This window comes from Podarcis liolepis, assembly GCF_965112155.1.
Source record: "Podarcis liolepis genome assembly, chromosome: 1".
Lineage (NCBI taxonomy): Eukaryota > Metazoa > Chordata > Lepidosauria > Squamata > Lacertidae > Podarcis > Podarcis liolepis.
This window is the reverse complement of record NC_139554.1, coordinates 124,764,443-124,787,308: the sequence shown is the minus strand read 5'-3', so window position 1 is coordinate 124,787,308 and position 22,866 is coordinate 124,764,443. Positions and strand designations below refer to the sequence as shown.

At 42.9% G+C, this 22,866-nt stretch overlaps 1 protein-coding gene across 4 annotated transcripts in view; it reads left to right on the top strand.

Moving 5' to 3' along the window:
- The window catches only part of LOC310689662 (aldehyde oxidase-like), a 52,377-nt gene that overhangs the window by 9,295 nt on the left and 20,216 nt on the right, over positions 1-22,866 (top strand). For all 4 annotated transcript variants that reach the window (XR_014517567.1, XR_014517568.1, XR_014517569.1 and 1 more), the window contains exons 8-26: positions 289-369; positions 1,382-1,526; positions 2,383-2,475; positions 2,645-2,796; positions 2,956-3,049; positions 4,892-5,001; positions 5,591-5,775; positions 7,201-7,363; positions 8,305-8,397; positions 8,982-9,151; positions 10,373-10,499; positions 11,457-11,579; positions 12,301-12,397; positions 13,764-13,888; positions 14,774-14,907; positions 17,908-17,995; positions 20,032-20,118; positions 21,517-21,708; positions 22,513-22,740. Coding sequence is in view for 1 of the 4 variants with exons in the window: in XM_083467505.1 (XP_083323631.1) it covers positions 289-369; positions 1,382-1,526; positions 2,383-2,475; positions 2,645-2,796; positions 2,956-3,049; positions 4,892-5,001; positions 5,591-5,775; positions 7,201-7,363; positions 8,305-8,397; positions 8,982-9,151; positions 10,373-10,499; positions 11,457-11,579; positions 12,301-12,397; positions 13,764-13,888; positions 14,774-14,907; positions 17,908-17,995; positions 20,032-20,118; positions 21,517-21,708; positions 22,513-22,740 (2,487 nt within the window). In the remaining 3 variants the exon portion in view is untranslated. The remainder of the gene's footprint in view (positions 1-288; positions 370-1,381; positions 1,527-2,382; positions 2,476-2,644; positions 2,797-2,955; positions 3,050-4,891; positions 5,002-5,590; positions 5,776-7,200; positions 7,364-8,304; positions 8,398-8,981; positions 9,152-10,372; positions 10,500-11,456; positions 11,580-12,300; positions 12,398-13,763; positions 13,889-14,773; positions 14,908-17,907; positions 17,996-20,031; positions 20,119-21,516; positions 21,709-22,512; positions 22,741-22,866) is intronic.

Genomic DNA, 22,866 nt, shown 5'->3' with positions numbered 1-22,866 from the left:
AGAGCCAGAGAAAGTAAGTAGATGGAATAGGCAAAGACCCATAGCACTTTTTCCTGCCACTGTATAATTGAATGAACCATAGCCACCCTAATATGAGATGATAGCCTTATGGTAATAAAGGCCAATGACAATATGAGATGATAGCATAACACAGTCACAGTGATAAATGCTAGTTCTTCGGGGCAAAGTCTGAAATCTACCCAACTTAATATTCAGTTTTGAAAATACACACTCTTGGTGATTTCAATGGAAATTCACACATTTGTGTACTGTCTTTCTCTTTTTAAGATTTGCACAGCACTATTTTCTGCAGAAGAATTCCAGCCATTGGATCCCACTCAAGAACTAATATTTCCGCCAGAACTCATAGTAAGAAAAATTAGCATACATACAGCATGTTGTCTTGCAGCTTAGAGCCAATTTCCACTATCATTTTAATGTGGTGATATTTGGGCTACTGGGTGAGTCGTGAACACTGAATTTGTGAAGAAGCAACCTTGTTCTGTCCCACGGGTCCAAATACAGACTAGGGCGAAAGTTTACCTGATGCCCCACAGCACCCTGTTGCAGGGATTCCAAAGAAAGATGCACAGAAGGCCAGAGCGATCGGCTCTAGTGCTTTAAATAAATCAAGAGACTTGCAGCAGTGCAATGCAAGGTTCCTTGCCACCGCACCTCAGAGCAGATGTTGTAGGGGCAAACACCATGGCATTGTCCATGACGGGCCATTTGTATATGAGTTACTTATACAAAAAGCAAGCTATGTAAGCTGGCAGCAATAGCCCAATTAACCATCCCTGGCTTAGAGACCTGTTCCCCACTTCCATCCATCTCTCAGATATGGGGGTGGCTGACAGGCAGGCAGAGTGAGGAGTCTCCCCTCTCCCAACTAACTGAACCAAAACTAAGGTTTCAGAGCTTCAAAACAAACAGAAAATCATGTGTGATTTCATTTTACAGCTCCCATCGATTAGTTATATTGACTACCAAGATCGTGTTTACAGGCCTTTGGGGACATTTGGTTCTATACACAACCAGCTCTGATAGCTTTACTGTGTGCCCTGATTGTAGAATGCCTTACTAATATAAAGCTGAAGTTAGGCTGAACTTAGCAACTGGTGAACCATCCTTTGACCTGAGTTGGAGCAGCTGGCGAAACGCTTTGCCAACGTTGGGGTTTGCCATCCAATAGCTTATCTACCACTCCCCATACCTAAAATTTGTACTAAGGCTACCAGTGTGGTAGGGCAGCAGCGCTTAACTGACCTCCCACCATACATGTTGCTGTAGTGTCCTGGGAAGGAGAGGGGCAAGGTCAGTGCAGTTCAAACACACTCCAAAGCATATCAAACCTCTGAATCTGATACTGTTTTCCCTACAGAAAATGGCTGAAGATCAGACACCACAAACTCTTGTTTACCATGGAGAAAGGACTGCGTGGATTTCTCCTGTAAATCTAAATGAACTTCTGGAACTGAAAGCCGAGCACCCCCAGGCACCTCTTGTAGTAGGCAATACTGCTGTGGGTATGTAGATTCCATACATAAAGGAGCAGCTCCCCCACTATGAGCTATTGAAAGTCAGCTCCTGGTTAAAGTTAGATGATTTGTACGTGATCTGTCTGTAGGCCATGGTTTCATGGAGCTGCTGTGATTTATTCTTTCTGTAGAATTTCGGTATATCCTGTTACTGTAATACCAGTATATGTATCACTGCGCGCCTTGTTTTGTGGCCCTTCGTTTGCAGTGATCAAATCTGCGAACTGACATGGTGGGATTTTTTTCCGTGGGAACAGCTTTTCATTTAAAATAGTCTGCCAAGGAAATTCTGTTTGGCCCAGAATACACCCACACCTATACATACGCAACACCTTTTACCAGCAGTAAGTTTAGTCTCTGGTTACTGTGGTACATTTTAATCTTATGGTGGCATATTTTAAAGTGCAGCATTTATATGTTATTGGATTTTCTCTACAGTGGTACCTTGGGTTACATACGCTTCAGGTTACATATGCTTCAGGTTACAGAATCCGCTAGAAATATTACCTCGGGTTAAGAACTTTGCTTCAGGATGAGAACAGAAATCGTGCTTCAGCAGTGCAGCGGCAGCAGGAGGCCCCATTAGCTAAAGTGATGCTTCAGGTTAAGAACAGTTTCAGGTTAAGAACAGACCTCCAGAACGAATTAAGTTCTTAACCCGAGGTACCACTGTACTTTTAAAACATTCTCTAGATTGTTACTAGCTTTAGAGTACTTCATATCCCATCTGTGAGTAGCAGAAGTGGCTCACAATTTTTATAAACAAATATTTTCAAAGGTTTAAATTGCAATCAAGCAACATTCCCCTTCCTCCTCATTTTCACTGTTATCTTCTGCCCTTTAGGACCTGATATGAAATTTAAAGGTGTATTTCATCCACTTATCATCTCGCCCACTAGAATATTGGATCTGTATGTTGTGGAACGCACAGAAGATGGTCAGTAAACTTTGTTTTCTATCTTTGGGCCCCGCTATCAGTTTTAAGAGCAGTGGGATCAGTTTGAAAGTGCACACTGTGCTCCATTAAATGATTATTTTCCCCCCTTGATGAGCTCTGAAAAAGCAGTTCCAGCATGTGTTTTACTCCTGTGTTTTACTCTTTTCAGGACTAATTCTAGGAGCTGCGTGTAGCCTGACTGCAGTGAAAAACATCCTGACAGATGCGGTCTCAAAACTTTCAGCAGAGAAAACCAAGATATTCTCTGCTCTTTTGCAACAATTAAAAACTCTGGGTGGACAGCAGATCCGAAACGTGGCTGTATGTTTCCTTAATTGAAACATTTTTACAAATTTTACCTTGGATTACTGTTAACTGAGAAACAAATATTTTCCAGTTTAATTTGTTAACGTTGATATTGTAAGTGTTTCGTTTTTGTGTGTCGAAACTGCATTTTTCCTCCCCTCTTTTTGTTTTTAGTCCTTTGGAGGAAATATCATAAGCAGAAGTTCAACATCTGACATCAATCCCATTCTAGCAGTGAGCAACTGTATCCTCAATGTGGCATCACAAGGTAGGACCAAATGCATTCTCAGTTTTCCATCACACTTGGTATTATCCAAACCTTCCAAATCTCTTTTATGTATTTGGAACACATTGTAGGTCCCTGGGAAGCCAGCTGCAGGCCTGTGCCCTTGAGGGAGCTAGAGATAAGGCTGTGGCTATGATAGTTGCTTGTGAGGATATTTCTTTCTTTCTTTCATTGGCACAGGGAGTGTAAGCTGTGTAGCGCAATCCTATACATGTCTACTCAGAAGTAAGGCCCATTGAATTCAATGGGACTTTCCCCAGGTGAATTTGTATGGAGTTGCAGCCTTCATCATATTTTTGTTCTTTTCACTCTAAACCCTTTCTCAATAAGGAACTCTAAGGTGCCAGTGTTTTCTTTTTACGAATAAGCAAATATCACAGTAAGGATTGGAATGAAGATCCTATTACAGTGGTACCTCTGGTTACGAACTTAATTCATTCCAGAGGTCCGTTCTTAACCCGAGGCGCGCTTTCACTAATGGGGCCTCCTGCTGCCGCCGCGCCGCTGGCACATGACTTCCGCTCACATCCGGGGGCAAAGTTTGCTACTAGGAGCATCTACTTCCGGGTTAGCGGAGCTCGTTACCCAAAGCATTTGTAAGGAGGACAGTACGTAACCCAAGGTTCCACTGTATTTCACTCTAAGGCCTTTGATAAATTCATTCATTCACTAGCTGAGTTTCCTGCTGCCTGCTTATCCTACTAAGGGCATGTTTTTGATGCCCACGTCAGCTTTCTTTTTAGGGTAAATAGCAGCATTTGTGGGCAAGAGAGGTGATTTTCATCAGGACCACATCATGGCAGGGGACGGGGGTGGGACCCCTCCACCTGTAGTCCTAACCTGAATCTGGGTCTCCTGCGGTTGTGGTGCACACAACTGTGAAGGCCCATTTAATGCAATGTGTAGTTTGGCACAGCAATGCTTTGTATGTTACATTAAGAAAGGCGCAGTATGCTATCTTACAAACCAGGCTTAGTTGGAGAGCCAGTGTGGTGTAGTGGTTAAGAGCGGTAGACTTGTAATCTGGTGAACCGGGTTCGCTTCCCCGCTCCCCCACATGCAGCTGCTGGGTCAACTTGGGCTAGTCACACGTCTCTGAAGTCTCTCAGCCTCACTCACCTCACAGAGTGTTTGTTGTGGGGGAGGAAGGGAAAGGAGATTGTGAGCCGCTTTGAGACTCCTTTGGGTAGTGATAAAGCGCGATATCAAATCCAAACTCCACTGTGCAAAATCTCATGGGCAAGGCACACTTCTGTTATGATGAGAAGAAGTATGCACACATGTTTCTGGTTGTTTGCATATGTTCTTTGCAAAGCAATTTGTGGAATGTTGGAAGTTGCTTTATACGAAATTAGGACATTGGTCCAGCTAGCTCAGTGTTGCTAATACTGACAGGCAGTGACTCTTCAGGGTTTGGACAGGGGTCATTTGCAGCTCTACCAGGAGATGCCAGAGACAGAATCTGGTGCCTTCTGCAAGCAAGGCAGATGCTCTACTACTGAGCTATGGCCCTTACTGTGTAACATCCTTGCACCCTTACAAGTTTAGGTAGATATATTAAAATGCAAAGGTGTGAGACTCCCAAAAGCATTCCGACTTTGCTCTGGCACACTTCTTTAATAATTATAGGGGGGTGAAGAGAAAGTGATCGCTCCTGCCACCTAAGCAAGAAAGCCAACAGAATTGCTTTGAGTTTCTGCAACCTACATGCATAGCTAGTCCAGAATTTTCCATGTCAGCCAAGCCAAAATGATCACTCTGTGATCTCTTTACAGTGCTTAGTATTTATTTTCAATTTGTATGGATGTTAACGTTCTCTGTTAGGGAGGCTGCGACAGATTCCTTTCAGTGACCTTTTTGCTGATGGACTTGGAAACAATACCCTGGAACCAGAGGAGATCCTAGTGTCTGTTAAAATCCCACATTCCAGGAAGGTCAGTGGTCTTTCCTTTTCCTTTAAGATTGGTAATTATTAAAAAAAGTTAGATGACAATCCACAACATGCATATTTTGGCAAATGTCAGTGTTTTTGCCACATTCAGATTGGTTTGGGACTGAAACATGATACATTCATAAATACGTGAACAGTCGTAAATGGGGACCGCAAGGGCAAAGTGCTTTCTTAATGGGACTGCCAATCCTTGCCCAGAGGCTATGCCTCTTGCTTCAGGAGCTCCAGGGCTTTGAACCATCTGTAGTGCGGACCCTGGCTCTCCCCATACTCTATTCAGTTTGCTGTGAAAAATAGGAATCAAACTGTATGTAGGGGAGAATATATAGCAGTAGCCTCCAAATTTAATCTAAGGCACAAAGGCGGTCTGCAACTGCTATAAGAGGAATACAGCCTTTTAAACTTAGATTTGAATACGATCCAGGGGAGAAATTAGGAAAAACCTTTCTCTCAGTTTTCAATGGTCAGGTTGTGAGTGCCACTGTGGAATGTCCTGTAATAAAAGGTGGATTTCAAAAGGTTGTAGCCCAACTAATCTCTCTTTTTTTATTCTGATTCCTGTCCCTTTCCAGGGTGAGTTTGTCGCAGCGTTTCGACAAGCTCCGAGGCGGGAAAATGCTTTACCTATTGTTACAGCAGGGATGAGGGTTGCCTTTGAAGAAGACTGCAACATCATTAGGGACTTGCGCATCTGTTACGGAGGTGTTGGCTTCACTACAGTTGCCGCCAAGCAAACATGCCAGGCGCTCATTGGAAGGTACTATATGATTTCCTGTAGCATTGACACCTTTTAGACTGAAAGTTCACCCCAATGGTAGCAATTTCCAAAGGAAGAGGAAATAGATAAACTGTGAGTTCTCAAATCCTAAAATCATATTGTTGCCGGATAAATGCTCGACATGCAGCAATTAAATGGCCAAATTACTGTTTATATAAAATAGGTTGTAAGAATATTTCAGACCTTATTGTTCTTCAGAATTCCTTTTGGATTCATCAACACAATGGAACTATCTTTACTTTTCCATTCTGTTCGTCTTTGATCACACAAAGTCACTAGTGAGCAAGCAGTTCAGTACCAAGAGTTAAACAAGTTCTGCCATCTTGTAAAATCATTTTGTATTTTCTGCACATTTTAAGCATTTTAAATTTATGATGTTTTTTTAAAAAAATACATAATGCATGATGCATGCATGCAATGTTTAATGATTGTCAGTTGCCTTGAGTATGTTAGCAGCTATTTCTAAATTTACATCTGTGCATATAAGCTAGCATATGCCATTACTTCCTGTGCAGAGTCACAGAAATTAATGGACCTAACTTAGTCAAGTTCATTCATTTCAGTGGGTCTGCACTGAATAAAACAGTTGAATACCATCCTTAGTTAATGAAGTTGTCACTGTTTGCGTTAACTAGATTTGGTGGACAGGCTATACTTATTCTAGTCTAGTCTTATTTTGAAATGGAACCGAAGAAACAGTCATTAAAAGAGTTGAAAAACATATGCAGCCTGACTCCTTGGTTCTAGCCCTCTACGATTGTTCTGACCTCCAAATTTACCACAGTAGTCAGGAGGGCTAGCTACATAGGTCTTTAAAAAATTAAACTGGAATTCGTACAGTTTTAAACAGGAACACCTTGGGATGGGGGTCCTTTTTGTAAGCTGTATATTGTGCACATCTTCTTTAACCAAAATACAGAAATCAGATCCACTTACTTCCTAGCAAAGGAAGATACTCATAACTAAGGCACCCCAAAATATCAATCCCCATTGGAATAGTGAATCTGTTTCCTTGATGTACAATAACAGTGTGCTGCAGAATGCATGTTTTAAGTCTTTCCCCCATTAAGAATCTAATTTTACTGAGATAGCCCGTTGGAATAAAAACTTCATGATCAAAACGCTGGGCACTATTTTTGTGCTAGTGTAAGGCGATTTTTCCTCCCATGTATGCTTTGCTCTGTCTCCAAATCTGTTCTGTGGGGTTGAGTGAAACCCTCCCCCCAGACAGATTTAGGGAAAGGGGAGAGATGTGCTGTGCTGAATACAGTCCTGTGCATTTAGAGCTGTGTTCCTATAGGAAATGAATAGTAAGGATACAACTACTGTTGTTCTAATAGTAGATATGCAACTACTGTTTAGTTTGCCTGCTTACTGAGCATATATAATTATTTATTTTTCCAGACCTTGGGATGGGCAGATGCTGGATGAAGCTTGCAGAGCGGTCCTCAAAGAAATTATTCTCCCAAGTTCAGCTCCAGGTGGTAAAGTGGAGTACAGAAGAACTCTCATTGTTAGTTTCATCTTCAAATTCTACTTGGAGGTGTTGCAGTCACTGAAGATAATGGTAATTTTGATTTGTATTGATCCCTGTTTTGCTGTTATATGTGACCAGTCTGATTCATAAACCGTTTAAAGCCAAAGTGTTGGGTAAATGACATTTCCATGCCTGCATGCCTACATAATTCAGTTCCATTTCTGGGTGGAATTGAAGGGCGCAGTCTCAGGGTGAGCAGCCTACCAAGTTATTTTAGAAGCTGCGTCTCAATCTGCCTGTTCTTGTCTTGGGAGTATTTTTATTTATAATTATAATTTCTAGATGTTGGAAGGTGAATGTAATAGATGTTGAGCTGGAATTCACTAAAGTATATAATGCATTTGGTTTGTTTATATTCCATGCTGCATTTGCTTCTGATAGCATTTGGAGGAAGGGGAAGTCTTGAGACTATGTTTTGCCCCAGGTTACATCTCTATGGCTCTGCTACTAGATCAGACGAAAGGTCCCTCTAAGTCTGACATCCTCTTCTCACAGTGAACCATGAGGTGCCTATAAAAAGAGGAGACCCACCATTCTTCCACACATGCTTGCACATATCCTTATTTTTGGATTCTGTCCCTTTTTGCAAGGAGCATGGTATAGTTTATTTTTAAACATTCAAAAACTTATTTAACTGAATTACATTTACAGTGGTATCTCGGGTTAAGTACTTAATTCATTCCGTTCTTAACCTGAAACTGTTCTTAACCTGAAGCACCACTTTAGCTAATGGGGCCTCCTGCTGCTGCTGCGCCACCGGAGCACAATTTCTGTTCTCATCCTGAAGCAAAGTTCTTAACCCGAGGTACTATTTCTGGGTTAGCAGAGTCTGTAACCTGAAGCGTATGTAACCCGAGGTACCACTGTTATTGTGTATGGGGAGGTGTGTTCCTGTGTGCATGTTAACTTTAGAATTGAGTTTTAATTAAATGTTTCCTTTTTATAAAATGTGACAAATCATCTTCTTACAGTATCCTACTCAGTATCCTGATATCCCAGATAATTATGCAAGTGCCCTTGAAAGTTTCCATACAAAAATGCCACAGAGCATGCAAAAGTATCAGGTGAGCAGAATTATTTTAGTACTACCTTATTACACAAAACACATTATTTAAAAACTGTGATTTTGAGGGGTTTTGTAATATCAGGCTTTGACTTCTCTAAGTGTTAAGCTATTGCTGCCTGCTTAGAATTCAATCATTATCTTAGCTTTCTTCGTCAGATCAGTGAGCTTTGTTAGATTAGTGAGCTATTTCCAAGGTGGAATGAGAGGTGTTCCAGAGAGTCATTGATTTCAGCTTTTTTAGTCTATACATTGGAGGGCTATGGAAGCTAAGGGAAACACAGTCTGCTTTCATGCTAGGTAGAAGTCTTGTTCACTTGCATGTTATGGTAAAAGTATTAGGTAAAAGTGTGGCACTAGCTTGACTGAAAGAGTTGAACTAAAACATAATGTGGATAAGCCCTGATTTCTCTTCCTTACAGTTTAGGATGCAGTTTATCTCATTGTGATTCCAATTTGCGGGGTGGATTGTCGAAAGGAGAAATAGTTTGCATTAAAAAGAAAAGAAGTTAAAGCAAAGGGTCATCTTGACTTTTTTGTAGTTGATTTGTGGTTTCCTTTTCTTTCTTTCTTTTAATTAAAAAGGATGTGGAGCCAGGACAGCTTCCTCAAGATCCCGTAGGACGTCCAGTCATGCACCAGGCCGGTACTAAACACGCCACAGGGGAAGCTATTTATTGTGATGACATTCGCACCGTTGATGAAGAACTCTTCTTGGCTTTAGTAACCAGTTCTAAACCCCATGCAAAGATTGTGTATGTGCCGCAATATAGAAAATTATATATATTTGTGTGTGTGTGTGTGTGTGTGTATGCCATCTGCCCCTTCATGGATCACTGTCTTGTCGTGGCGAAGGGGCTTTAATAACCCCAAGAAGCTAAGAGCTATGCCGTGCAGGGCCACCAAGACGGACAGGTCATAGCCCAGAGTTTAGCCTAAATGTGATCCACCTGGAGAAGGAACTGGCAAACCACTCCAGTATTTTGCCAAGAAAACTCCGCAGACATAAAAAATGGGAAGCTTTGAGAAGAAAGTGAGAGTTTCCAAGGCATGCTCTGGTTCATGGGGTCACGGAGAGTCAAGCACGACTAAGACGGCTAAACAATAACCATATGCCACCTGATCTTATAAGATAAGAAGTTGTGGTGTATAACAATAAATTCAAGTACAATATAACGGAAAACACTGTAAAAACAATACAAAATAAGCATGATGTGTCATGTAATAGCTGCATGTAACCCAAATATAAGGGAGGTACAGACTACTACTAGTAGTAGTAATAATAATAATAATAATAATAATAATAATAATAATAATAATAAATTTATTTATTCCCCAGCCACTCTGGGCGGCTTCCAACAAAACACTAAAATACAATAACCTATTAAGCATTAAAAGCTTCCCTAAACAGGGCTGCCTTTAGATGTCTTTTAAAAGTTTGGTAGTTATTTTTCTCTTTGACATCTGGTGGGAGGGCGTTCCACAGGGCGGGTGCCACTACTGAGAAGGCCCTCTGCCTGGTTCCCTGTAACTTGGCTTCTCGCAGCAAGGGAACCGCCAGAAGGCCCTCGGCGCTGGACCTCAGTGTCCAGGCAGAACAATGGAGGTGGAGACGCTCCTTCAGGTATACTGGACCGAGGCCATTTCGGGCTTTAAAGGTCAGCACCAACACTTTGAATTGTGCTCGGAAACGTACTGGGAGCCAGTGTAGGTCTTCACCCCTTCCCTTCCCTGCCCCCCCCCCCCCAGTTTCCTTACCAGCCCCGTCTCCATTTCAGTGTCGAAGCGACACATCCCCCTGCTTCCCCACCCCAGTCCCATAGCCCCTTTAGTCTTTGCCAGCCCAATGTCCCCTTGGCACATCTCATCCTCATTCTGCCACGTACCTCCTTTTCTCCCCGCCCTTGTCCCAGCAACCTATGAATAATTGTTTCTGCGCTTATTATTAGTTAACTTGCTTGCACTACTTCTTGCAGATCTATTGATTCTTCAGAAGCTCTCAAGGTGTCAGGGGTAGTTGATATCATTTCTGTTCAGGATGTCCCAGCGACTAATGAGTTCTACAACTATGATGTCCCAGATATTGTGTTTGCCAGAGAAAAGGTATGCCACGTTTAATCATCAACAGTTCATAGTTATTTAAACTATTTATTTTAATTTTGTTAATTTAAATAAGAATTGACTCATTCTCCATTGTATATATACTTTGTTTTTTGTTTGAATATTTGTTTCTGTTGCATTATTATTTAAGTGTTCACCGATTTGTCTCACTTTTTATCTCTCTAATATTCCCCTGCCAGGGACAGTGTGTGACAGTTTCTTGACTGGGCTTCATTCACAGAGTACTTTTTCACACTGTCTCTCAGTTCATGCCTGGCTAATGAAAGTAAAGTGTGGGACAGTTGGGAAAAGTGCAGCTTTCAACTAGCTCCTGAAATTATGCAGATCCCACAGTTTGGTTTGTGCACCAAACCAGCAAACCACTGACTTGCTCCGTTAATTATACAAGTTAGTTGTGCATCAGTGTGGAGCCAATATTGAACCAACATATATATTTGTGCTGAGGTTTAGGATACACACTTTTTTATATAAAAAAGAGATAACTTTGCATATGTATGTAGAGTAAGCCCACTATTTACACAGGGGTTAAATTCTGGGGATAACTACTAAAACCAAAATCATGTATAGTCTAACACGCTGGGGGACTCAGCTATACAGCTGCAAATAAAACTTTTAAGTGCAATATACAATGTGACACTAGATGGCGATGGTGAGCCTTATGGAAAAATCAATATATTTTTAAAAACGCTTTTTAAAAAAGCATTTTCAGAATGGTTTTTATGTGTGTGTGGATTCCACCTGGGTTCAATGGCAGGTGGGGTCGTCAAAGTCATTTCTCCCAGAATTCTGCCCCCTTTTTATTTTTAAAATTACCACATGCGTAAAGCTGAATGCACACTAGTTAAATGTGTGTAAATTGTGGGCTTACTGCAGTTTCATCAGCTTTCTGTGGAATATGTGTGTCCAAAAGTTAAGACACTGGTTTTCTCTGGTTTTCAGGTGATTTGTGTGGGTCAGATTGTCTGTGCAGTGGTAGCAGATTCAGATGTTCATGCTAAACAAGCAGCTGCAAAAGTGAAAATACAGTATGAACTTCAAGAACCTGTGATCCTGACCATTGAGGTAAAGAACATCCTTTTCTTAACTGCTGCTGTGATAAAAGCTATTTATTTGTACTACTAGTTATTTCTATTAAAATTCCAGGTGTCTGATTCAGTCCACAACCCAGTTAAATCAAATTACATTGATTTAAAATAATCTAGTCCCATTGTAGGGCTAAGTAGGCCTACAACCAGATATTCGGATTTTACTAATTTCCATATTGACAGTCAGTCTGTTATAACAGAAGAACCAAAGAGTCCTGTGGCACTTTAAAAACCGAGACATCTTATGATGGTATAAGCTTATTGTGCCCTAAGCTTTGTTGCACTCTAGTAAACAGAAGCTTATGCCATAATTGACTTGGTTAATCTTTCTCTTTTTTATTACTTTTTTATTGATTTTCAAAAACAAAACAAAATTAAATAAAACTTTAACATTCAACCTTTTTTATCTTCTTATTTACCCTGCGCAATTTCGCGCCCGGACTTCCCTCCTTCCCTGCTTTGGTTTTCCCAATTTAGACTTGGTTAATCTTTCAAGTGTCACAATACTCATTGTTGCTTCTGATTTTACTGCTCCACAGCCTGCCCTGTAAATTGTGTATTTGGGCATGTCTATATTAAAGATTCACAATGCATAAAAGTTTAAATATCATGGCTTTCCCTCAAGGGGTGCTGGCAGTTTGTTCAAAATAAACAGGTAGGGTTCTGAGCTTAGGTGTATGTCTCTTCTGTTGCTGCAGGAGGCAATAGAGCACAATTCATTCTTTGAACCACAGAGAAAACTGGAACGAGGAAATGTGGATGAAGCATTTAAAGTCGTCGACCATGTGCTTAAAGGTAAATCTCAGCCTGCTGATTCAAAACCTTACCGTGAAAGCCACAGAACAGACACCCCACCATTTGCAGCAGGTGTGGGGAACATTTGGCCCTCCAGATGTTGCTGAACTGAGACTTCTATCAGCCACAGCAAGCACTGCCAATGATGATGGGAGCTGGACGTTCAGCAACACCTGGAAATCTAAAGGCTCCTTGTACCTGATTTACACCCCACTCATCAGTGCACTTGGACTGAACACAATACAAATCCACAGTGGCGTAGCGTGGGGGGTGCAAGGGGGGCCGGCCGCACCGGGCGCAACATCTGGGGGGGGGGCGCGCTCGCTGCCTCTGGAGTCGCCGAAGAGCCTCAGGCACAGGCTGTAGCAGAGCCCCATGTCTCGCGGAACCGACGAGCTGTGCGCGCGTCCGGGCTGAAGGCGTCCGGCAGGCAGCGGCTCTCAGCGCTCGCCACGGTCCCCGTGCGTCAGGGCCGCGGAGGACGCGCCAGGCAGCCCCTCCTCACAGCCCCGCCTCCGCCGCTGCTGCTGCAGCTGCTGGGCCATGTTGCATTTTCCTCGCCTCTCTGCCCCCTCCTCCTCCGGGCAAGCGGCGTCGTTTGGGCGGCAGCACCAGCGGCAACTCGCCTCAGATCACCTGACGCGGCAGGTTAGGGGTTGGGGGGCGCAAATTACTTGCCTTGCCCCGGGTGCTGACAACTCACGCTACGCCGCTGCAAATCCATGCCTCCCAAACTTGCGAATATACAGTGGTACCTCGGGTTACATATGCTTCAGGTTACGTACACTTCAGGTTACGCACTCCACTAAGCCAGAAATAGTGCTTCAGGTTAAGAACTTTGCTTCAGGATAAGAACAGAAATCGGGCTCCGGCGGCCTGGCGGCAGCAGGAGACCCCATTAGCTAAAGTGGTGCTTCAGGTTAAGAACAGTTTCAGGTTAAGTACGGACCTCCGAAATGAATTAAGTACTTAACCCGAGGTACCACTGTAGTTAATGCACCATACAATGTCAGAAACAGCTATTTGTTCGATTTGAATATATACCTTGTCAGAATGCAGGTGCTTAACCCTAATTCTCACACAGGCAATAATTTGTAACTTCTGCATACAGGCAGACTTTTAAAGATTAGTTGTGCCTCATAATTTCTGCCATAGAGAAGTGCAACATCTACATCCTTTCTTACTGGTGCCCTTTATTATACTAGGCGGTTTGAGGCTTGGCATTTCTAAGATTGCAAAAATGAACATTTGTCTACAGTTATGCACAATGCAGTGTGGTTTTTCATCCACTTTCTTCCCAGTCTCAAGAAAGCCAGGCTGCACACTTTTGGATGTACTGATTTAAGATGTTCTCTTTTTGAAACAGGCGAGATCCATGTTGGTGGACAGGAGCACTTTTATATGGAGACTCAGAGCATTCTTGCTGTTCCAACAGGAGAGGATAAAGAAATGAACTTGTTTGTGTCCACCCAGCATCCAGCATTTGTACAGGTTAAGAGAGCTATCTCATAACATGTTGCACAAGTGACAGCCACGTTCTCTGTGTCTTAAAGCCCTACGTTTATTGGGCTCAGCATATCACTTCCTCTCTTATGGGCTCCCACTGATATTTTGCTGCTACCTGGAAATCAGGATGCTACCCTGGAGAGGAGCTCCAGAATGGGCTCTTTCTTACACCTGCCGCCCGGCGCGCGGGGCGCCCTTAAGCAGAGCGCCCCTCGCGCCGGGCAGACATCCACAGTGTCGCGAGCCCTGCGGGAACTCCTGCGGGGCTCCCCACGCTGCGGATAGCAGCCTGCCACCCGGCGCGCAGGCCACCCTGAAGCAGAGCGCCCCGCGCACCGGGCAGACATCGGCCAGCCCCACAAGCTCGGGGGACAGCTGGGAGGCGCAGCACCGCCATACTGCTGTTCCCCGACCTGGTTTTGGGGGGGAAATAAAGGGGAAAATTTTTCCCTTTATTTCCCCCTCAGAAAACTAGATGCGTCCTATGGGACAGAGCGTCCTATGGGACGAAAAATACGGTAAATTGCTTTCCGCAGGTAGGAAACAATAGACTCGCATAAGCCTTCAGCTATGATTAATTTGCATTTATCAATCAATCAATCTTTATTACGCTCCAGAGACCAACAAATTTGCAATTTGATTGAATTTGCATTTATAGCAAAGCTGGTGCCTTACCTGATTCTGCTAATGTTCAACCACTTTTGGAGAAGATTTAGGAGAAAAACAACAACCAGCCTCTGAAGTATTTCTGTTGGTCCAAGTTTTAGAAAGGTGTTTTTTTTCCCCTTTTACTTTTTTAACCTATGTGTTATCCCGAATTTGAGACACCTCTGATTGTACCGGCATAATAAAATATTTGGTTTTGTGCAGGAAATGGTGGCCTCCTGTTTAGGCATCTCAAGCAACAGGATCATGTGTCATGTGAAACGAATCGGAGGGGCTTTTGGTGGAAAACTGTTGAAAACAAGTCTTCTGGCATGTGTTGTTGCTGTGGCAGCTAAGAAGTAAGTGTGTATGTGTGTGTGTATATACGATAGCTCATGAAGTTGTCTGTCAAAGCAGTGGAATTGGAGGGGATGGGAAATGAAATAATGAATAAGGCGGGTGAAACATCCATCCCATTTTCAGATGCTAATTGGAACACAGTCAACAAGCTTTTAGAAACTGAACGTATCTATTTTGATACTTAAAGTAGCATTGGATGGATTTAAATGCCAGGAAGGAATTGTCATAAAACTCTTGGCAAATGTAGAGGAGGTGTATAGGGTTTGCCATGCTGTGCTGAGACCAACAGAGCTTCTGTTGAGACAGTAGCATTGTGACTCATTGAAATAGATCAGGGGTCTGCAACCCGCGGCTCCGGAGCCACATGTGGCTCTTTTCCACCTTTGCCGCGGCTCCGGGCGGATACTAGCGAGGGGAGGAGGTGATTTGTGCGCCCCGACACTCCCCACTGTGGCGGGCGCTGTACTGGCTGTGACGTCGCATGGGAGTGGTGCGTGCATCAGTCACGCACCGTCCCGACGTCACCTTCCCGCCCACTATCAGATCAGAGGGCAGAGGCGCGCATGCAGGTCTATAACTGCGAAGAGGAAGATGACGTCCCTGTTTTGGACCCCTGGTAGGCCAGCCACGGATAAAGGCGTGTTATATTTGTTTTAAATGTCGCAATGATTTTGCGGCTCCCAGTTTTTTTTTCTCCTTCGGAAGCGGGGCCAAGTGGCTCTTTTTGTCTTAAAGGTTGCAGACCCCTGAAATAGATAATGACAGGATGTCTGTTGTAGCCCAAAGCAATGGGCTGTTGTGCAAGTGGTTCCTATCTCGAAGAAAGGCTGTGTTTTGGATACAAAGCCACCATTTCAGATTTTAGTGGCAAGAGATATATTTCACTGGTGCTGGACATCCTCATCTAAGGATAAAACTAAATTTCAAAAAAGCTGTGTATGTTAAGAGGTTTTGTTGTGATTACTTTTTTTTGTACCTCATAACATATAGCCGTGATACCAAGGTGAGATCAATTGGCCTTATTCTTTTTTTAAACAAAGGGATTTATACTTTTTGCTGTAGCTGCTAACTGCATAGGCCAGGGGTAGCCAGTGTGACGCCTTCCAGAGGTTTTGGGCTACCATTCCCATCACCATAAATGATAGTTAATGTTGGGATTTCACATTGCAAGCCTGTTCGTGTTTACTGAGAAGGAAGCCACATTAAGGGACTGGGGCTTGCTCCCTGATTAAGTTTTTCATTTTATTAAAAAAATAACATACTTATTCAGCTCATTTAATTTAAAGGTTTTGTCTCCTCTGGATTTCAGCCATGATAATAGCTATTCTCTGTGCGTGTGCGCTTGGTATGCGCGGGATCAGTACGGGAACTATTTCCTTAGATGGTAGCATGTGAATAAAATGCTGAAACATGCTCAAAGTTGGAAAGACAAGCATCCAAAGAATTGCTGAAGCATTTATTTGCTGCATTTATATTCCACACCAGAAGCACTATAGAGTTCCTGGGGCAGTTTACAATTTCTTAAAAAATGCAGTGTCATACAATATGATAGGAACGTTGCCAAATTAAAAAGAACAGCACAGTGAAAACAGCAAAAGACTCCAGTGAATACAGCCTCAAAGGAGCACAGTAGCTTAAAAGCACAACACTTAGCAGTCTGAAAAGTTAAGTACTTGAACACTCTAGGCTATAATAACATGGTTTTCTTAGAGCAAAACTAGATGGAATGTTAGACACATTGTCTGTCATGGGGTCCCTACACCCTTTTAAATAGCAGCTGGCAGGGAGTGAAGCTGCTGTTTCTTCCCCGGAGGTGCAAATCTGTAAATATTAGCTGGGCTGGTGGTGGAAAAAGCCATAGGGAAAGGGGTTAAGCCAAATCACCTCCACACACAATGGATACTATCAAAAAGAAAAGGGACCTACAGATGGCAGCAGGCAGATCCACACCATACATTAAAAGCACATAAAGTGCTTTTAAAGTGCTTGGCTCCCCCCCCCCAAAGAATCCTGGGAGATGTAGTTTGCTAAGGGCCCTGAGAGTTGTAGCTCTGTGATGGGGAAACTTCATTTCCCAGGGTTCTTTGGTGGAAGACATGTGCTTTAAATGTGTGTTGAACGTTCTTTAAATACAGTGGTACCTCGGGTTACAGACGCTTCAGGTTATAGACGCTTCAGGTTACAGACTCCACTAACCCAGAAATAGTACCTCGGGTTAAGAACTTTGCTTCAGGATAAGAACAGAAATTGCGGGGCGGCGGCAAGGGCCCCATTAGCTAAAGTGGTACCTCAGGTTAAGAACAGTTTCAGGTTAAGAATGGACCTCTGGAACAAATTAAGTTCATAACCCAAGGTACCACTGTATATGGTATGGCTCTGCCCAACATGTTTAACATCACAACTAGTTTGGTGATAGTATAGCTCCCTTCCCGTTTGATCCATTGCCTATAGTTCAAGTATATGGGAGTAGTTTATGTGGTAGCAGTTATTATGAACATGGAGCAGGGGTTTGGTTATTCTAGATGAATAAACATGGATCACATGTGTCTGTCTGCCATATGATGTGCAGGGGGCTCCTAAGAAAATGTTAAGCTACATTATCATAAAAGTAGGCATCAAAGGGGCGTTTTAGGCTTGGTTACATAGAATGCTTTTATTACAAACTTAGAAAATAAAACATGCTTCTCAAAGATCACAAATTACACTTTCACACCTGTGCAAAAAACTCTCTCTCTCTCTCTCTCCCTACTTCAGTTTCCATTCACAGCCACCACTGGTTGGAACAGCTTGTTTTAAACTTAAAGAGCTCTCTCCTTTTCCTTGCATCTTTCCTCTGATATCTCCCACATTCTACAGAAACCTGAAATCTGTTTGATGATTACATAAGTATTGCAGTGGCACTCATTGAGTTTTGCCACCCGAGGCAGTAGTTTGAATTGCCTAGTAGGTTGGGGCAGCCCTCTTTGTCACTCTCTACTTAGCTATTTTTTTGTTTTCAGGACAGGCCATGCAGTTCGCTGTGTTCTAGACAGAAGCACTGACATGTTAATCACCGGAGGCCGTCACCCAACCATCGGCAAATATAAAGTAAGCAGCAGAATTAACCTGTGTGTCAGAATTTTTTCCTGCTTCTCATCTTGCAAATAAATGTGTACATAGAACAATGCACTTGCATCAATTGTGAATGCCACACATGTAGCATGGTACCTCAGAGGCTGAGCTGTGAAAGTAGAAAGGCACAGGCTCACATTACTAGAGGTCCTTCAGTCCTCTTCAAACTTTGTTGGCATTCTTCGTTGCACTCAAGGAACACAGTTATGGGAAAGGTATCTACCCACATGTGTTCCCTCACTCATTTGCAACATTCTTCTGCAAATAGAATCTCTCCCATGCAGGCAAGAAACTGCAAAGGCATGCTTGTCAGTTGCCTGGAGAAGGGACTGCACATGTACAAGCATAGTCACATTGGAGATGTGTGAAGTATCCAAACATGGCAGAGATTGACTCTGCTGCTGCTACATTCAGCTCACACATTCAGGAGCTCCCAGCAAGCCATTGTGTCTCAGTTTTTTGAAATGGTATGATGAGGAGTGTTCAAAGAGTGTTTGCAAAGAAGATAACTAAGACTTCTAGGTTTATTAGGTGGCTTCTATGAAGGGTTTCCATTCTGAAGGAAATCAGCCCTGAGTGCTCACTGGAAGGACAGATCCTGAAGCTGAGGCTCCAATACTTTGGCCACCTCATGAGAAGAGAAGACACCCTGGAAAAGACCCTGATGTTGGGAAAGATGGAGGGCACAAGGAGAAGGGGACGACAGAGGACGAGATGGTTGGATAGTGTTCTCGAAGCTACCAGCATGAGTTTGACCAAACTTCGGGAGGCAGTGGAAGACAGAAGTGTCTGGCGTGCTCTGGTCCATGGGGTCACGAAGAGTCGGACACGACTAAACAACTAAACAACAACAACAACAATGAAGGGTTGGCAAAAGGCTGTTTCATATCTCATTCTTATCATCCAAAGGCATTCAATGTATCTGAAGCACCCTGAACCTTATGAAGTGCTATGTAAATGCTTTAAATATTGCCCTATTTTAAAACATCATATTCCTCTTCTCACCTCTCAAAGCAACTTACAAAAGGATATACAGTGGTACCTCGGGTTACATACGCTTCAGGTTACATACGCTTCAGGTTACAGACTCCGCTAACCCAGAAATATTACCTTGGGTTAATAACTTTGCTTCAGGATGGGAACAGAAATCGTGCTCTGGTGGCGTGGCAGCAGCAGGAGGCCCCATTAGCTAAAGTGGTGCTTCAGGTTAAGAACAGTTTCAGGTTAAGAACGGACCTCCGGAAAGAAATAAGTACTTAACCCAAGGTAGCACTGTAATTATAATGAAATGACTGGATCTGCCTGTGGTCAACATTGCAGTGAAAATAGGGAAAGATTTGGCCTCATCTTCTGTGTTTATTGCAGGGAAAGCTATCCTTTTAACTGAATGGTTGTTTGTACATACATAATTTTATTTGTATGCCGCCTTTCCACAGTTCAATCCATGCTCAAGGTGACTTACAACATGAAAAAATACATAACTACAAAACAACAAAAGTAAATCACAAGGTCTAAAATAAAGATACACTGGTGCCCTGCAAGACGAATGCCTCGCAAGACGGAAAACTCGCTAGACGAAAGAGTTTTCCATTTTGGAGGTGCTTCGCAAAACGAATTTCCTATGGGCTTGCTTCGCAAGACAACAATGTCTTGCGAGTTCCTGTGGGGTTTTTTTCCTCCCCCCCCCTTTTTCTAAGCCGCTAAGCCGCTTATCAGCTGATCCGATAAGCCACTAAAAGCCGCTAATAGCGCTAATAGCGCTAATCCTCTAATCCGTCAATGGGCTTGCTTCACAAGACGAAGAAACCGCTAGACGAAGAGAATCACAGAACGGATTCTTTTCATCTTGCGAGGCACCACTGTACGAAAAAAGAACAGCAAGCCCCACTCAAAAACCCCGAACACCCCCCGCAAAGACTATATTTTGCTGCAGTACCATTTAAATAATAGATAAGTGGAGAGTACCGGGCATTAAGCTCAAAGTAGCCTGTCCTTTCATTGATCCAATTTAGGTTGGCTTCATGAGTGATGGCAGAATCATGGCTTTGGATATCAATTTGTACTTGAATGGAGGATGCACCACTGATGATTCTGTTCTGGTGAGTATGTTTTAACCGGAATGATTTTTCATGTTGTACAATAGGAAAATGAACAAAACACCACCTTCCTATGAGAACAGTGGGGAAAAGGGCAGCTCTTATGAGGATGAATGCAATTTACTTATGTAGGGTGATTTTTAAAAAGCCGCTCTTCCCCTAGTTACTGATATTACCCTTGCTGGTACCTTTCCCGGGAAAATCAGAGGCTCACTATGTCAGGTTCCTATTGGAAGACCGGACAAACGCTAGAACATTATCAGTGGCAAAGTTTTTATCAGTGGTTGCAAGAACCAATGATCCCTATCTTTACGTCTGAACAAAATGCTTGTTTAACCTTGAGGTAGGCTGTCTGAATTGTGCATTGCTTTGTAACGATTTGTTGGGTCTCTGGACCGTAATAAAGATTGATTAATTGATTTACTTATGTAGGGTGATTTTTAAAAAGCCGCTGTTCCCCTAGTTACTATATGTTACATTATCACCCGTCCAGTTGCAGGAGTTCAGTTTACAATGTTTCAACAATGAAATCAGGTTAGATAAAACAAGAAAGGTCAACAATTAAATCCAAAACAAATATATACACACATACAAACCAGTGAAAATGTTCAACTTGCCCAACGGCTTTTTAATATAAATAAATGTATGGTATGGCATTCACCATAAATAGCTGAGTGCAGACAGACTTGGGATATTTTAGCAATGTGCATTTTCCAGAATACACATTAGCTACAGCCGCACACTACTGTACCTGATCTTCATAATAGAAGCTCCAGCATACATACACCTGAAGGCATGTGGAGGAGCATGGCCTGAGACATGTGCCATCATTGGGGCATGGCTGGTGCGGTCCAGTTCTCTCCCTGCCCCCCATTTGTGAAAAGAGGCTAGTGTTAATAGGCCAGGGGAAGCCAACACGGTGCCCTCCACATTCTGTTGGGCTACAACTCCCATCGGCCCCAGCCTTGTGGTAAACACTCGGAGATGGTGGGTGTTGCAACCAAACAACCTCTGGGGAGCAACACGTTGGCTCCATTTAGCAATAGGCATTAGCTTTGATTTGCTTCAGTTGATTGTGGCACATGGAATCTGAACCTTAGCTTCTTTCTTGCCTGTTTGATCCCATTTTCATTTCTGTGCATTGTATTCAGTCCTTTTAACCTCTGCTCAACTTGTTTCAGCAAGAGACCTAGTAGCAGCACAGCACTAACCATCCCAGCTTTTCAGTGTCCTCCTTGCCAAAACAATAATGGAGGCAACAGCTTCAGGAGTTCCTGGAGAGGGGAGTGGGAGTGGTTAATGCCCGTATTAGAAGAAGGTCACCCTATGTTGCGAACGGCCCAGTGTTCTCTCATATTGTTGTTATTCTCATGCTCAGCTATTAATGTTCCCCTGATGAAGGTTTCGGAGATAATGCTGCTGAAACTGAATAATTCTTACAAGATTCCCAATATCCGAGCTCACGCCCGCGCTTGCAAGACAAACATGCCACCCAACACTGCTTTCCGTGGCTTCGGTTTCCCACAAGGAGGACTCATTACAGAAGCCTGGATAACACGCGTTGCAGCCAGATGTGGATTATTACCAGAGAAGGTAGATTGGGGGCGGGGAGAAAGAGAAACTGCATGCCTATGGTTCTGAAATTTTAAGAGTGAATGAAAAAGTGCAGCTGGTTGCAAAGGGCATTCTGGGAAGAGGTGTGAGAGTGAAGGCTGGGTGTAAGTAGCTTATGCACTCCCCAGAAAGAAGAGACCCGAGTACACAGAGTACACTTTTGAAGATTTCAGATAAACCAGGGACTGCAAGATACTTTTCACAGGACTTTTGCAAGACTGAACTTTCAGAAAGCCTATCAGAAAGGAGTGTTAGCTGAGAGGAAATGTAGCTGCATCAGTAGGAGATAAGAACTTGGCATCTAACATTGGTTTCAGTACCATGAATAGTTTAATTGCCCTCTTGCTTTCTAGTGGTGGGCAGGCTATCAACTCCCTGCTCCCCACTTTTGGGACCCTTTCAGCTGTAAAGGAGCATAAGAAATGGGCTTGTTTGGTTTCTGTATTAATAAGACCTAGATGAAACCCACTTTGAAAAGTTTGCTTTCTCAAATATATTGATCCTGGTCATATAATTAAGTACCCTTGTGTGACTGAATCCTGTTTTTGAGGTGTCCTGAATATTATTGTTACTTGCTTGTATTGATGCTAGCATTAATAATACTTTATGATCTGGTAATAGTTCAAATGTGGATGTGTGTGTAAAATATAAATAGGCCCAATTCTACCTCTAGGCTGAGAAAAATCTATATAAGGTTTGGCTTTGGGTAAATGCATCTTAACTCCCAAAGCTCGTTATGAATGTGGCACCATATTGCAGTTTGTTGAGATACTTGTCTTCCAGATTAGAGAAATAAATATGTACAAAGAAACCGGACAGACAGCTTATAAACAAGAGCTCAAGCCAGAGAACCTCCTCAGATGCTGGGACGAATGCATGGAGAAGTCTATGTATCACACCAGGAAAGAAGCTGTGAATAAATTCAATAAGGAAAATTACTGGAAGAAAAAGGGGATTGCCATTATTCCCATGACGTTCCCTGTTGGATTTGGCTTACGCTCCCTAGGTCAGGTCAGTTTCTCTGGACACTGTACAAGAAGACAAGCATTGGTCACATGCCTTTCTTGTTTTTATTTTATTATTATTATTGGCTGTTTTCTGTTTCGTTTTGGAAAGTGCTCCCTTTCACTGCAGTTC